The 15,895-nt window shown below is 43.8% G+C and overlaps 1 protein-coding gene across 1 annotated transcript in view; it reads left to right on the top strand.

Moving 5' to 3' along the window:
- Positions 1-15,429: 15,429 nt before the first annotated feature.
- Positions 15,430-15,895, top strand: part of LOC119357549 (GSH-induced LITAF domain protein-like) — a 3,852-nt gene continuing 3,386 nt past the window's right edge. Inside the window, exon 1 of the mRNA XM_037624463.1 lies at positions 15,430-15,884. Within this exon, the coding sequence (XP_037480360.1) occupies positions 15,430-15,884 (455 nt within the window). The remainder of the gene's footprint in view (positions 15,885-15,895) is intronic.

Raw genomic sequence — 15,895 nt, 5'->3', positions numbered from 1 at the left:
GCGGAGCATGGTAGGTCGGGTGGCGGCGGGCGGACGTGTCCGGTCCGCTCCGGACACGTCCGGCGGCGGGAGGAGGAAGAGTCTAGGTTTAGGGGTGTTTTGACCCGAAATTTCGGGGGGAGGTCTAGTTTTATAGGTAGGAGGAGCTAGGAAGCTCCAAATGGAGTGCAGTTTTCGGCCACGCGATCGTGATTGAATGCTCTAGATGATGGAGAAGGTTTTGGTGGGTTTTGGGCCAAAATGGAGAGGTGTTGGGCTGCAACACACACGAGGCCTTTTTGGTCCCTCGGTTAACCGTTGGAGCATCAAACGAAGCCAAATGGTACGAAACTTGACAGGCGGTCTACCGGTAGTAAACAAAGTCTGCTTGGCAAGTCTCGGTCCAATCCGGAAATGTTTAATCCCCACACACACGAAAGAAAGGTAGAAATGACCACCGGAGGAGAACGAAGCGCCGGAATGCAAAACGGACAACGGGGAAAATGCTCGAATGCATGAGATGAACACGTATGCAAATGCAATGCACATGATGACATGATATGAGATGCATGACAACGATAACAACACACGGAGAAAAAAACCCGAACCCGAGAAAATAGAATAACTTAACGCCGAAAACGACAAGAGTTGGATTACAAATTGGGAAAATCATATCCGGGGTGTTACAACATCGCTATGTGATTAACACCCAAAGAGTACTAAGGTGTGATCATGTTTTGCCTGTGAGAGAAGTTTAGTCAACGGGTCTGCCATATTCAGATCCGTATGTATTTTGCAAATTTCTATGTCAACAATGCTCTGCACGGAGCTACTATAGCTAATTGCTCCCACTTTTAATATGTATCTAGATTGAGACTTAGAGTCATCTAGATCAGTGTCAAAATTTGCATCGACGTAACCCGTTACGACAAACCTTTTTGTCAAGTCCATAATCGAGAAACATAACCTTATTCCACTAAGGATAATTTTGACCGCTGTCCAGTGATCTACTCCTAGATCACTATTGTACTCCCTTGCCAAAATCAGTGTAAGGTATACAATAGGTCTGGTACACAGCATGGCATACTTTATAGAACCTATAGGGAATGACTTTCATTCTCTTTCTATCTTCTGCCGTGGTCGGGCTTTGAGTCTTACTCAATTTCACACCTTGTAACACAGGCAAGAACTCTTTCTTTGACTATTCCATTTTGAACTACTTCAAAATCTTGTCAAGGTATGTACTCATTGAAAAAAACTTATCAAGCGTCTTGATCTATCTCTATAGATCTTGATGCTCAATATGTAAGCAGCTTCACCGAGGTCTTTCTTTGAAAAACTTCTTTATGCTTTACAGAATAATTCTACATTATTTCCGATCAACAATATGTCACTCACATATACTTATCAGAAATGCTGTAGTGCTCCCACTCACTTTCTTGTAAATACAGGCTTCACGGCAAGTCTGTATAAAACTATATGCTTTGATCAACTCATCAAAGCGTATATTCCAACTCCGAGCTGCTTGTACTAGTCCATAGATGGATCGCTGGAGCTTGCACATTTTGTTAACACCTTTAGGATTGACAAAACCTTTTGGTTGCATCATATACAACTCTTTTTTAAGAAATCCATTAAGGATTGCAGTTTTGTTATCCATTTGCCAGATTTCATAAAATGTGGCAATTGCTAACATGATTCGGACGGACTTTAAGCATCGATACGAGTGAGAAAATCTCATCGTAGTCAACACCTTGAACTTTGTCAAAAACCTTTTTCAACAAGTCTAGCTTTGTAGATAGTAACACTACTATCAGCGTCCGTCTTCCTCTTGAAGATCCATTTAATCTCAATGGCTTGCCGATCATCGGGCAAGTCAACCAAAGTCCATACTTTGTTCTCATACATGGATCCCATCTCAGATTTCATGGCCTCAAACCATTTCGCGGAATCTGGGCTCATCATCGCTTCCTCATAGTTCGTAGGTTCGTCATGGTCAAGTAACATGACCTCCAGAACAGGATTACCATACCACACTGGTGCGGATCTTACTCTGGTTGACCTACGAGGTTCAGTAGTAACTTGATCTAAAGTTTCATGATCAATATCATTAGCTTCCTCACTAATTGGTGTAGGTGTCACAGGAACCAGTTTCTGTGATGAACTACTTTCCAATAAGGGAGAAGGTACAATTACCTTATCAAGTTCTACTTTCCTCCCACTCACTTCTTTCGAGAGAAACTCCTTCTCTAAAAAGGATCCATTCTTAGCAACGAATGTCTTGCCTTCGGATCTGTGATAGAAGGTGTACCCAACTTTATCCTTTGGGTATCCTATGAAGACACATTTCTCTGATTTGGGTTTGAGCTTATCAGGATGAAACTTTTTCACATAAGCATCGCAACCCCAAACTTTAAGAAACAACAACTTTGGTTTCTTGCCAAACCACAGTTCATATTGTGTCGTCTCAAAGGACTTAGATGGTGCCCCTTTTTAACGTGAATGCAGCTGTCTTTAATGCATGACCCCAAAAACGATAGCGGTAAATCAGTAAGAGACATCATAGACCGCACCATATCTAGTAAAGTACGATTACGACGTTCGGACACACCATTATGTTGTGGTGTTCCGGGTGGCGTGAGCTGCGAAACTATTCTGCATTGTTTCAAATGTACACCAAACTCGTAACTCAAATATTCTCCTCCACGATCAGATCGTAGGAATTTTATTTTCTTGTTACGATGATTTTCAACTTCACTCTGAAATTCTTTGAACTTTTCAAATGTTTCAGATTTATGTTTCATCAAGTAGATATACCCATGTCTGCTCAAATCATCTGTGAAGTTCAGAAAATAATGATACTTGCCACGAGCCTTAATACTCATCGGACCGCATACATCAGTATGTATTATTTCCAATAAGTTTGTTGCTCGCTCCATTGTTCCGGAGAACGGAGTCTTAGTCATCTTGCCCAAGAGACATGGTTCGCAAGCATCAAGTGATTCATAATCAAGTGATTCCAAAATCCCATCAGCATGGAGTTTCTTCATGTGCTTTACACCAATATGACTTAAACGGCAGTGCCACAAATAAGTTGCACTATCATTATTAACTTTGCATCTTTTGGCTTCAATATTATGAATATGTGTATCACTATGATCGAGATCCAACAAACCATTTTTGTTGGTGTGTATGACCATAGAAGGTTTTATTCATGTAAACAGAACAACAATTGTTCTCTAACTTAAATGAATAACCGTATTGCAATAAACATGATCAAATCATATTCATGCTCAACGCAAACACCAAATAACACTTATTTAGGTTCAACATTAATCCTGAAAGTATAGGGAGTGTGCAATGATGATCATATCAATCTTGGAACCACTTCCAACACACATCGTCACTTCACCCTTAACTAGTCTCTGTTTATTCTGCAACTCCCATTTCGAGTTACTAATCTTAGCAACTGAACTAGTATCAAATACCGAGGGGTTGCTATAAACACTAGTAAAGCACACATCAATAACATGTATATCAAATATACTTATGTTTACTTTGCCATCCTTCTTATCTGCCAATCACTTGGGGTAGTTCCGCTTCCAGTGACCAGTCCCTTTGCAGTAGAAGCACTTAGTCTCAGGCTTAGGACCAGACTTGGGCTTCTTCACTTGAGCAGCAACTTGCTTGCTGTTCTTTTTGAAGTTCCCCTTCTTCCCTCTGCCCTTTTCTTGAAACTAGTGGTCTTGTCTACCATCAACACTTGATATTTTTCTCGATTTCTACCTTCGTCAATTTCAGCATTACGAAGAGCTTGGGAATCATTTCCGTTATCCCTTGCATATCATAGTTCATCATGAAGTTCTACTAACTTGGTGATGGTGACTAGAGAATTCTGTCAATCACTATTTTATCTGAAAGATTAACTCCCACTTGATTCAAGCAATTGTAGTACCCAGACAATCTGAGCACATGCTCACTAGTTGAGCGATTCTCCTCCATCTTTTAGCTATAGAACTTGTTGGAGACTTCATATCTCTCAACTCGGGTATTTGCTTGAAATATTAACTTCAACTCCTGGAACATCTCATATGGTCCATGAAGTTCAAAACATCTTTGAAGTCCCGATTCTAAGCCGTTAAGCATGGTGCACTAAACTATCAAGTAGTCATCATATTGAGCTAGCCAAACGTTCATAGCATCTGCATCTGCTCCTGCAATAGGTTTGTCACCTAGCGGTGCATCAAGGACACAATTCTTCTGTGCAGCAATGAGGATAAACCTCAGATCACGGATCCAATCCACATCATTGCTACTAACATCTTTCAACTTAGTTTTTCTCTAGGAACATATCAAAATAAACACAGGGAAGCAACAATGCGAGCTATTGATCTACAACATAATTTGCAAAATACTATCAGGACTAAGTTCATGATAAATTTAAGTTCAATTAATCATATTACTAAAGAACTCCCACTTAGATAGACATCCCTCTAATCCTCTAAGTGATCACGTGATCCAAATCAACTAAACCATGTCCGATCATCACGTGAGATGGAGTAGTTTCATTGGTGAACATCACTATGTTGATCATATCTACTATATGATTCATGCTCGACCTTTCGGTCTTAGTGTTCCGAGGCCATATCCGCATATGCTAGGCTCGTCAAGTTTAACCTGAGTATTCTGCGTGTGCAAAACTGGCTTGCACCCGTTGTAGATGGATGTAGAGCTTATCACACCCAGTCATCACGTGGTGTCTGGGCACGACGAACTTTGGCAACGGTGCATACTCAGGGAGAACACTTTTATCTTGAAATTTAGTGAGAGATCATCTTATAATGCTACCGTCAATCAAAGCAAAATAAGATATATAAAAGATAAACATCACATGCAATCAAAATATGTGACATGATATGACCATCATCATCTTGCGCCTTTGATCTCTCTCTCTCTCCAAAGTACTGTCATGATCTATATCGTCACTGGCATGACACCATGATCTCCATCATCTTGATCTATATCAATGTGTCGTCACATGGTCGTCTCGCCAACAATTGCTCTTGCAACTATTGCTATCGCATAGCGATAAAGTAAAGCAATTATTGGGCACTTGCATCTTATGCAATAGAGAGACAACCATAAGGATTTTGCCAGTTGCCGATAACTTTAACAAAACATGATCATCTCATACAACAACTTATATCTCATCACGTCTTTACCATATCACATCACAACATGCCCTGCAAAAACAAGTTAGACGTCCTCTACTTTGTTGTTGCAAGTTTTACGTGGCTGCTACGGGCTTAAGCAAGAACCAATCTTACCTACGCATCAAAACCACAACGATAGTTTGTCAAGTTGGTGCTGTTTTAACCTTCGCAAGGACCGGGCGTAGCCACACTCGGTTCAACTAAAGTTGGAGAAACTGGCACCCGCTAGCCACCTATGTGCAAAGCACGTCGGTAGAACCAGTCTCGCGTAAGCGTACACGTAATGTCGGTCCGGGCCGCTTCATCCAACAATACCGCCGAACCAAAGTATGACATGCTGGTAAGCAGTATGACTTATATCGCCCACAACTCACTTATGTTCTACTCGTGCATATAAAATCAACACATAAAACCTAGGCTCGGATGCCACTGTTGGGGAACGTAGTAATTTCAAAAAAATTCCTACGCACACGCAAGATCATGGTGATGCATAGCAACAAGAGGGGAGAGTGTTGTCCACGTACCCTTGTAGACCGAAAGCGGAAGCGTTATAACAACGCGGTTGATGTAGTCGTACGTCTTCACGGCCCGACCGATCAAGCACCGAAACTACGGCACCTCCGAGTTTTAGCACACGTTCAGCTCGATGACGATCCCCGGACTCCGATCCAGCAAAGTGTCGGGGAAGAGTTCCGTCAGCACGACGGCGTGGTGACAAACTTGATGATTCTACCATCGCAGGGCTTCGCCTAAGCACCGCTACAATAATATCGAGGATTATGGTGGAGGGGGGCACCGCACACGGCTAAGAGATCTCAAGGATCAATTGTTGTGTCTAGAGGTGCCCCCCTGCCCCCATATATAAATGAGCAAGGGGGAGGGGCGGCCGGCCATGATGAGGCGCGCCAGGGAGGAGTCCTACTCCTACCGGAAGTAGGACTCCCTCCTTTTCCTTGTCCAAGTAGGAGAGGGGGAAGGAAGGGAGAGAGGAGAGGAAGGAAGGGGGGGGGCGCCCCTCCCTCCTTGTCCAATTTGGACTAGGGGGAGAGGGGGTGCACGGCCTGCCCTGGCTGCCCCTCCTCTTCTCCACTTTAGGCCCATGAGGCCCATTAACCCCCCGGGGGGTTCCGGTAACCCCCCGGTACTCCGGTTTTATCCGAAACTTCCCCGGAACACTTCCGGTGTCCGAATATAGTCGTCCAATATATCAATATTTATGTCTCGACCATTTCGAGACTCCTTGTCATGTCCCCGATCTCATCCGGGACTCCGAACTCCTTCGCTACATCAAAACATATAAACTCATAATGAAACTGTCATCGAAACCTTAAGCGTGCGGACCCTACGGGTTCAAGAATAATGTAGACATGACCGAGACACGTCTCCGGTCAATAACCAATAGCGGAACCTGGATGCTCATATTGGCTCCTACATATTCTACAAAGATCTTTATCGGTCAGACCGCATAACAACATACGTTGTTCCCTTTGTCATCGGTATGTTACTTGCCCGAGATTCTATCATCGGTATCTCAATACCTAGTTCAATCTCGTTACCGGAAAGTCTCTTTACTCATTTCGTAATACATCATCTCGCAACTAACTCATTAGTTGCAATGCTTGCAAGGCTTATGTGATGTGCATTACCGAGAGGGCCCAGAGATACCTCTCCGACAATCGGAGTGACAAATCCTAATCTCGAAATATGCCAACCCAACATGTACCTTTGGAGACACCTGTAGAGCTCCTTTATAATCACCCAGTTATGTTGTGACGTTTGGTAGCACACAAAGTGTTCCTCCGGTAAACGGGAGTTGCATAATCTCATAGTCATAGGAACATGTATAAGTCATGAAGAAAGCAATAGCAACATACTAAACGATCAAGTGCTAAGCTAACGAAATGGGTCAAGTCAATCACATCATTCTCCTAATGATGTGATCCCGTTAATCAAATAACAACTCTTTGTCTATGGTTAGGAAACATAACCATCTTTGATTAACGAGCTAGTCAAGTAGAGGCATACTAGTGACACTCTGTTTGTCTATGTATTCACACATGTATTCTGTTTCCGGTTAATACAATTCTAGCATGAATAATAAACATTTATCATGAAATAAGGAAATAATAATAACTTTATTATTGCCTCTAGGGCATATTTCCTTCACTCCGGCTCCCGCGGCGGGCGCCCTAACTTCAACAACAACAAGGGCCGCCGTGGCGGGGGCGGGAACGGCAGTGGTGGCTCGGGACGGTCACGACCCGATGTTGTACGCTGTCAAATCTGCGGCAAGCCTGGCCACTCGGCCAGGGATTGCTGGTATCGCTTTGATGAAGATGAAGCTTCCTCGGATGAAGAAGACAAGGTTGTTGCCGCCGCCGACGGATCCTATGGTGTGGATACCAACTGGTATCTCGACAGCGGTGCGACAAACCATCTCACGGAAGAGAAGGTGACCCTCCGTGAGAAATATCATGGGAAGGACCAGATCCACACGGCAAGTGGTGCAGGTATGAGGATATACGTACCCCTTCCCGCAAAATTCACCTTAGAAAAATTCTGCATGTTCCTAGTGCCAACAAAAATCTTCTCTCCGTTCATCGTATCACTATTGATAATCATGTGTTAATTGAATTCCACCCTTTCTTCTTTTTGATCAAGGATCATGCCACGAGGAAGGTACTCTACCGTGGTAGATGTGTTTGAGGGCTTTACCCGTTGATTCCGGAGTTTAGAAGATCAAATAAACAAGCTTGTGGTGCTATCAAGCTTTCCTCCACACGATGGCACGATCGTTTAGGACATGCATCTTTTTCTTTAGTTGAACGCTTGCTTAAGAAAAATAAGCTCCCGTTTGTTGGTGAGCGACATAGTGAAACTATCTGTGATTCTTGCCAAAGAGCAAAATGTCATCAATTACCTTATCCTATATCTACCAGTGTTTCTACTCAACCTCTGCAATTAATTTTCTATGATGTTTGGGGGCCTGCCCCTACCTCGGTGGGTAGACACACATATTATGTTAGCTTCATTGATGACTACATCAAATTTTCTTGGATTTATCTCCTCAAGAAAAGATCTGACGTTTTTCAAGTGTTCAAAAATTTTCAAGCACTTGTAGAACATAAGTTTGATAGCAAAATTATTGTTGTCCAATCCGACTAGGGGGGGGATATGGGAAGCTCAATTCCTTCTTTCAAACACTTAGGCATATCTCACCATGTGTCATGCCCCCACGCTCACCAACAAAACGGATCTGCCGAACGCAAGCATAGGCACATAGTAGAGGTCGGTTTGGCCCTCCTTGCCGGTGCTTCCATGCCCCTAAAATTTTGGGACGAAGCCTTCCTCACGGCCGTTCACATCATCAACATGCTTCCTAGTCGAGTGATCAATAATGAAACACCCACCGAACGGCTTCTTCATATCAAACCAAACTATACATCACTTCGTGTGTTTGGATGCGCCTGTTGGCCCAACCTCCGACCATACAACTCTCGCAAATTAATGTTTCGGTCAAAACAATGTGTTTTTCTTGGATATAGCACTCAACACAAGGGGGTCAAGTGTCTAGATGTTTCTACCGGTCGAGTATACATGTCTCATGATGTTGTGTTTGACGGAACTAAATTCCCCTTTGCTGATCTACATCCAAATGCCGGTGCTTTACTTCGGAAAGAAATTCTACTTCTTCCTCCTACCCTAACCGGCCTTGATCCAGGGGAGTATAGCTCTAATGATCCTACTATGACTAACCCTCTCACCACTTTGCCTGAGTTGTATGATGATGCAGGAAGCCATGCTGAAAAAACGGAGCTGAAAACGATGAAGAAATCTGCCCAACAGGGCCATATTTCATGTGCCAGGATTGGGGGAGCAAATCTTCCTTGGGATCAGTTCCCGCAGACCTGGCGGCAGAATCTGCCTCGGGATCGCCACCTGGAGATCCATCAGGCCGATCCTCCCCGGTCACCGCGCCTTCTGCTGCTCCCGCTGCGGCCAACCGCGCGCCAGCGGGTGGACTCGCCTATGCCACGCGACCCATCGCAGCTGGAGGAGACGCCACCTCCGCGCCGCGCTCACCTGGGCCCACAGGCGGGCGTTTCCCCATCCAACCCGTCTTCTACAAGCGGCGGGATCTACGCCGTCCGACCAACGCGGGCCCCATGTCTGGCGCCAGGGGGGAACCGGCGCAATCATTGGCGCATGATGAGTCGAGCCAGGCAGGATCTTCTGTGCCGCATGCGTCTTCTTCACGTGCTCCTGGTGTGCCGCGGCGCACAGAGGATCCGACGCCTGCTCCCAACGCGGCTGTTGCGCCTGATCCTGAATCCGCCTCGGGATCAGCCCCTGCAGTTCAGCCGGGATCTTCTGCGCCACAGCCAACCTCGTCGCGTCGCACTCGTCTTCAACAAGGGGTAATACAACCTCAAATTTATAAACATATGACAAAGTTTGGGATGGTATGTTCCACAGGTGAACCAGGCGAGCCACATACACTTGAAGAAGCACTTAGTGATGAAAACTGGAAGAAAGCAATGAGAGAAGAGTACTCAGCCTTGAAACGAAACAACACATGGCACCTGGTTCCTCCACGGCAAGGTAAAAACCTTATTGATTGCAAGTGGGTATTTAGGATAAAGAGGAAATCCGATGGAACCATTGATCGTTACAAGGCGAGACTTGTAGCAAAAGGATTCAAACAACGGTATGGCATTGATTATGAGGATACCTTTAGTCCAGTTGTAAAAGCTGCCACTATCCGTCTTGTTTTGTCAATTGCTGTCTCTAGGGGCTGGAGTCTCAAGCAGCTAGACGTTCAGAACGCGTTTTTGCATGGTGTTCTGGAAGAGGAAGTGTACATGAAGCAACCTCCTGGGTTCGAAAACAAAAATGCACCTCATAATGTGTGCAAACTTGACAAATCATTATATGGACTGAAATAGGCTCCTAGAGCATGGTACTCACGTCTGAGTCATAAAATGCAAGCACTTGGCTTTATTCCTTCAAAGTCTAACACCTCCTTGTTCATTTACAACAAATGCAACACTCACATATTTGTTCTCATATATGTTGATGATATTATTGTCACCAGCTCATCTAATGAGGCTATCACAGGACCTTGGAAGGATCTTAGTGCAGAATTTGCTCTTAAGGATCTTGGAGAGTTGCATTATTTTCTAGGGATTGAAGTAAAGAAGCATGAGGATGGACTTCATCTCTCCCAAGAAAAATATGCAACAGATTTGGTAAAAAAAGGCTGGTTTGCAAGGGTGTAAACCTTCACCTACTCCACTGTCCAGTTCAGAGAAGTTGTCTCTTACAGAAGGACATCCCTTGAGTCAGAATGACAGCACAAGGTACAGGAGTTTGGTAGGTGCACTTCAATATCTAACGCTTACAAGGCCTGATATCTCATTTGCTGTCAATAAGGTATGCCAGTTTCTTCATGCACCTGCCACAGTTCACTAGACTGCTGCAAAGCGTATAGTTAGATATGTCAAAAAACACTCTGAGTATTGGTCTGAATTTCAGCAAGTCATCATCCACACTTTTGAGTGCCTTTTCAGATTCTGACTGGGCAGGTTGCTTGGATGACAGACGGTTCACTGGTGGCTTTGCGGTATTTTTTGGTCCTAATCTAATTTCGTGGTGTGCTAGAAAAACAGGCTACTGTCTCTCGCTCTAGTACAGAGGCAGAATACAAAGTATTGGCAAATGCTACAGCTGAGATTATATGGGTGCAATCACTGCTGAAAGAACTTGGTGTAAAAAGTACTAAAACTCCATGTTTATGGTGTGATAAACTGGGTGCCACATATTTGTCTGCTAATCCAGTGTTTCATGCTAGGACCAAGCACATTGAAATTGATTTTCACTTTGTCAGAGAACGAGTGGCTCAGAAAAAGCTTGACATACGTTTTGTGCATTCCAAGGATTAGATAGCAATGGATTCACGAAACCTTTACCCACAAGAAGTTTTGAAGACTTCAAAGATAATCTCAACTTGATGAAGTTGTGATTAAGGGAGGGTGTTAAACACATATTCATGTCACGTTGGAGTCCAGACTTGGCGCGCAAGAAGATGTCCAGGAGATAGACTAGGTTGTTAGACAAGTAGTTCAATATCTTGTAAATCTCTTATCTCTTTATCTCTTCCTCTCCAAGTTGTAATCTTCTCCAACAAACTTGTATGCGCTATTTGCCAGGGAGGTGCGCCCCTGCAGCCTATAACATGCAATGCGCCCCCTCACATCGAGGGTAAGACGCTTTCGCCTATTCGCACAATAAGCAGCAAAAATTTGGCGACAAACGTGTTGCCCAGATTCTACTTAGTTAGTACTAAGGTTCATGAACACTGCACCCCCAAACTTGAGAACTTCGGGGAGAAATGCTATCTCAACGAAATGAAGTGTGTGTCACCGTAACATCCAGAAAGTATGTTTTTCTAGTACAACTTGATATGTCCGGTAGTACAGCTCCAGCCAATATACAAGATCCCACAACCAAAATACAAAGACTACCTCTCCGCAGTATATGTCCAGGAGCAAAGACGAGCAAAGAAGACATTTGCAGGTAGTCTTGCTAGCACAAGCATTGTAAATAAACTTATAAGTAAAAACAGAAAAAGTTCATGGATTATGAGAACAAAAAATTGCGGATTTAAAAAAGTTAATTGATTTTGAAAAAAAAACACGTATTTGAAATAAGCTTGAAACGAACTTCATACGTTTGAAAAAAGTTCATTGATTTTTAAATAAAAAAACATGAATTAGAAAAAAGTTCATTGATTTGAAAAGAAGTTCACGAATTCAGGGAAAAAGTGGGATTTTGAAAAATTAATCATAGATTGAAAGAACAATTATGGATTTTGAAAAAATAAAGATCACTAATTTGCAAAAAGTTGATCGATTTTGGAAAAAACACGAAATTAAAATATATGGATTTGAAAAAACACATCATACGAAATTTTCTAATTTGAAAAATATCCACGCATTCTGATAAGAAAAATAGTAAAAATAAAACGAACAGGAAAAAGGAAAAAGAAAGAAAAAACAGAACAAAAACAGGCCCAGAAAAACCTAAAAAAAACTGGGAACAGATCTCTCCCGATGCAAACCTTGGATGGGGCGGCCAATGCAGAACGCCTTCAGGCTTCAGGTAACAAAATACGCATGAACTGCTCCAGATGACGCCGAATAGTAATTGGGAGGATTTGAGCTCCTTCAAGAGCCCCCAAAGGGTCACTTGGGGTGGGCTAGGAGCACGCCACTTAGAGTGCTCTCAACCGCCATCATGTGTCGCGCTATGAGCGCTTCCTCCGATTTTTATTTATTTATTATTTTTTCCACGTGTGTTTTCGGCTTTTTAGATGATTTTTTTTCGAAACAATTTGGCTTTTCGGTTTTTCATCGATCTTTCTTAGCTTTTGGGAAAATACATTCATACAAATAAAAAATTGCACAAAAAATGTGTTTTTTCTTTCGCAAGAGGCATGGATTTGCTTCCATGAGAGGGACAGTTGTACATCTTTTTGAAAGGGATAAACTGCTTCCGGTTCGGGTTTTTTGTTTGGTTCTTTCATGAATATTTTTTTTCAAAATCTGTCAACATGGATCTAGTTTTGAAGATCTCGACGCAAGGAATCCAACAGTGCAAATGATTCGAGATTTGGATGCATGGTTTAAAAGATAAAACGTTTTAAATAAATAAATCTATGAAAAAGGAAAAATTTCCAGGTTTCAACAAGTGATGCAGATGCAGTGCGTTACTTGTCACAGCCTGAGAGTGCGAGTGACCTTTGCAAAGAGTACTCGTTAATTAGTGATTTCGGATTTGAGACGGTGCTGCTACCTCCCGTGGCAGCCGTGCGACATGGGCCTGGCCCAGCGACCGCAACTAGAGACAGTGACAACACATGTCTACTTTTCAGTACTTCTATTTATTTTTTGTTAGTTTATTTTATTTCAGAAAATAAATGAATAAAAAAGGTTATGAATACAAATATGTTCACACAAATTCAAAATTAGTGAATTTTAAAAATATTCATGAATTCAAAAAATATTTGTGAATTCAAAAATATAATAGCGGATTCAAGAAATGGACGTAAAAATTCAAAAAATTACCACTGGTTTTCAATAAATGTTCACAAAATTCAACAAATTTCAGGGATTACAATTGTTTTAAATTCAAAAAATTGAGGTTTTTAAGAAAGTTCATGAATTTGAGAAAAAAACGTGATTTTCTAATGTTCACAAATTCAAAAATTCAAAACTTCGTGAGTTTAAAGTGTTCATAAATTTTAAAATAAAAAATAGAAACCGCGACATAACAAAAATATTTTAGGAAACCAATAGGAAAAAAACTGGCTTAGAAGTTTCACGATCCTTTCTAAAATCGCTCATAAGGAACGCTCGGTGTCAAATGATGGGTCGGCCTGCACGCGTAGGCAATGGCTCGCAGAGGTAAAAATCACAAGTTGAGGAGTACTCCTTTCAAAAATTACTTTCACCTCCGAGGTTGTGACAAGTAACACGCTGCATGCGCATTATTTGTTGCAACCTGGGAGTTTCCCCTTTCTTCATAAATCCGTTTATTTAAAATGTTTTATCTCTTAAACCGTGCGTCAAATCTCAAACCGTTTTCACCGTTGGATTCCTCACGTTGAGATCTTCAAAAATAAATCTCATGTTAATAGGTTTTGACAAAAAAAATTACGAAAAAAACAAACAGGGAGCATGTTTTTTCCTTTTTGGAAGTCGTTTCCGAGAGGCATGGTCGTGCCTCTCACGGAAGCAAAACTGTGCTTTTTAATGAAGCAAAAAAAATATTTTTTCACGCAATTTTTTTTTTGATTTTTTTGTCAAAAAGCTAAGAAAGACAGATGGAAAACGAAAAAATTAAAAAAGACGTAAAAACCCCATTTAAAAAGTTGAAAACGCGTGTGAAAAAACAAAATCCAGATGAAGTGCCCAGGGCGCGACATGTGTCGGTGGCTGAGAGGCTCCCGCCTAGCGCAAGCACGCCTAGCGCAAGTGATCATTGCGAGGCTCCCGAAGGAGCGCTCATCAACCAGTTGCTATCTCGCAGAGGACGACACATAGCATTTGTGGCACATAGGAAATTTGTGCGCCATATTAACTTCATATAATCATTCGTATGGTAATCATGTCTAAAACGTCGCTCTAGGAGAATCGTCATATACCCCTAAACATGTATAATGTATAGAAGAGGCTCCATATCAAGCCCACAAGCCTTCGTATTTTGAGGTTGTGGCACTAATATGTAGCCGCCTTCATATGTAAATCGTTCGTATGGGAAGGAAAGTTTTTGTCTGACGTCTTCCCTGCGGGCAGCCTCCGCTTTTCCACCAGGGAAGAACGCCCAGCATTACACATCTATATCCCCTTGTGCGTGTGTAATCTTTCCTCGTTTACCGTCGGAGCGCGCCCATTCACAAGTATATAAACCTTGATCACTCTCCTTCCCCGACACACCCAGGCCCCCTATCTTCCCTCATCTTCGTCGCTGCCAACATGCCACACTTACCCCCATCGCCCCACTTCATTCGTGACCCCGCCCCAATCTCCCCCTTTCCGATCGCCGTCACACTCACCCTTATCAACCATGTTGGGGCTACGCCCTTTGTCGCAGACCTTTCGCTGGTGAGACCAAAGAGGACCGCTCCGAGAGAGAATTATGTGGAGAGGGAGTGGGAATACTCCTAGTGGGTCAAGGAGGACGGTCGTCGTAATGTTGAATCAACCGTCTGCAGCGCGCGCCTCCCCGCCGCCCTCGACTAGTTCGACCCATGTCGAGGACCGCCTGGACAGAAGTGAATGCCACGCTCTGCCTTAAAAAAATGTGCCATTATCCCGCATCGCATAGGCCTTCGTCGATCGCGTGGCCGCGGAAGTCGCATCAGCCAAGCCTCCCCCGCGCGCGAGGTCACTTCCAAAACAGCGGAAGAACATATGGTTCAAATTTTAGTACAAAACATAGTTTAAACGGTTGTTCGAATCCTATTTGAAATCCTTGCTGAAATCTACTCCTAGGTCAAAAAGATTATATTGTTTAGGTGGGGAAGAAAGGAGATGCAGCTTCAGTGCCTTAAAGGCATCTGCCTTTGGGTCATTGACATGTGGGCCAACCATCTGTTGGACCCACATGTCATAGACACAAAGGTAGGTGCGTACCGAAGCATCGTCCGAAGGAAGGTGGGAGTGGGAGGCTCTTCATGGAAGGTGGCCGAACCGATCGCGTACTTTTTCAACACGGAGAAGAACTGTCTTTCACAACACCGGGATATATATTATCCCGGCTGTCCGTTCCGAGCTCCAGCCCCCTCATCAAGCCTCGACGCGCCTGTCATCGCACGGCACAGAAGGCAGACCCCCCAACCACGACCGGCGACCGCGCACCGCCCGGCCCAGATCTCCGCCCGCCGGCAGCGACCATGGCGACGGCCAAGGCCGCCGGCGAGGAGCCGGCCCTCGGCATCCCGTACAACCCGGCGCAGGCCCAGGGCAGCTACTACTACCCGCCGGACCCCTACGCGGCGGGGCGGGTGCCGCCGAACGCGATCTACGCCGGCGCGCCCAAGGGGGTGCCGCTGCAGCACACCATGTTCCGCGACACGCCCGCCCCCTTCCACTGCCAGTCCTGCGGCGACGCCGCCGTCACCTCCGTCCGGTCAGCAACCA

This window comes from Triticum dicoccoides, chromosome 2A (genome assembly GCF_002162155.2).
Source record: "Triticum dicoccoides isolate Atlit2015 ecotype Zavitan chromosome 2A, WEW_v2.0, whole genome shotgun sequence".
NCBI lineage: Eukaryota > Viridiplantae > Streptophyta > Magnoliopsida > Poales > Poaceae > Triticum > Triticum dicoccoides.
Note: the sequence above shows the minus strand (reverse complement) of the source record. Positions and strands in the feature narration are given on the sequence as shown.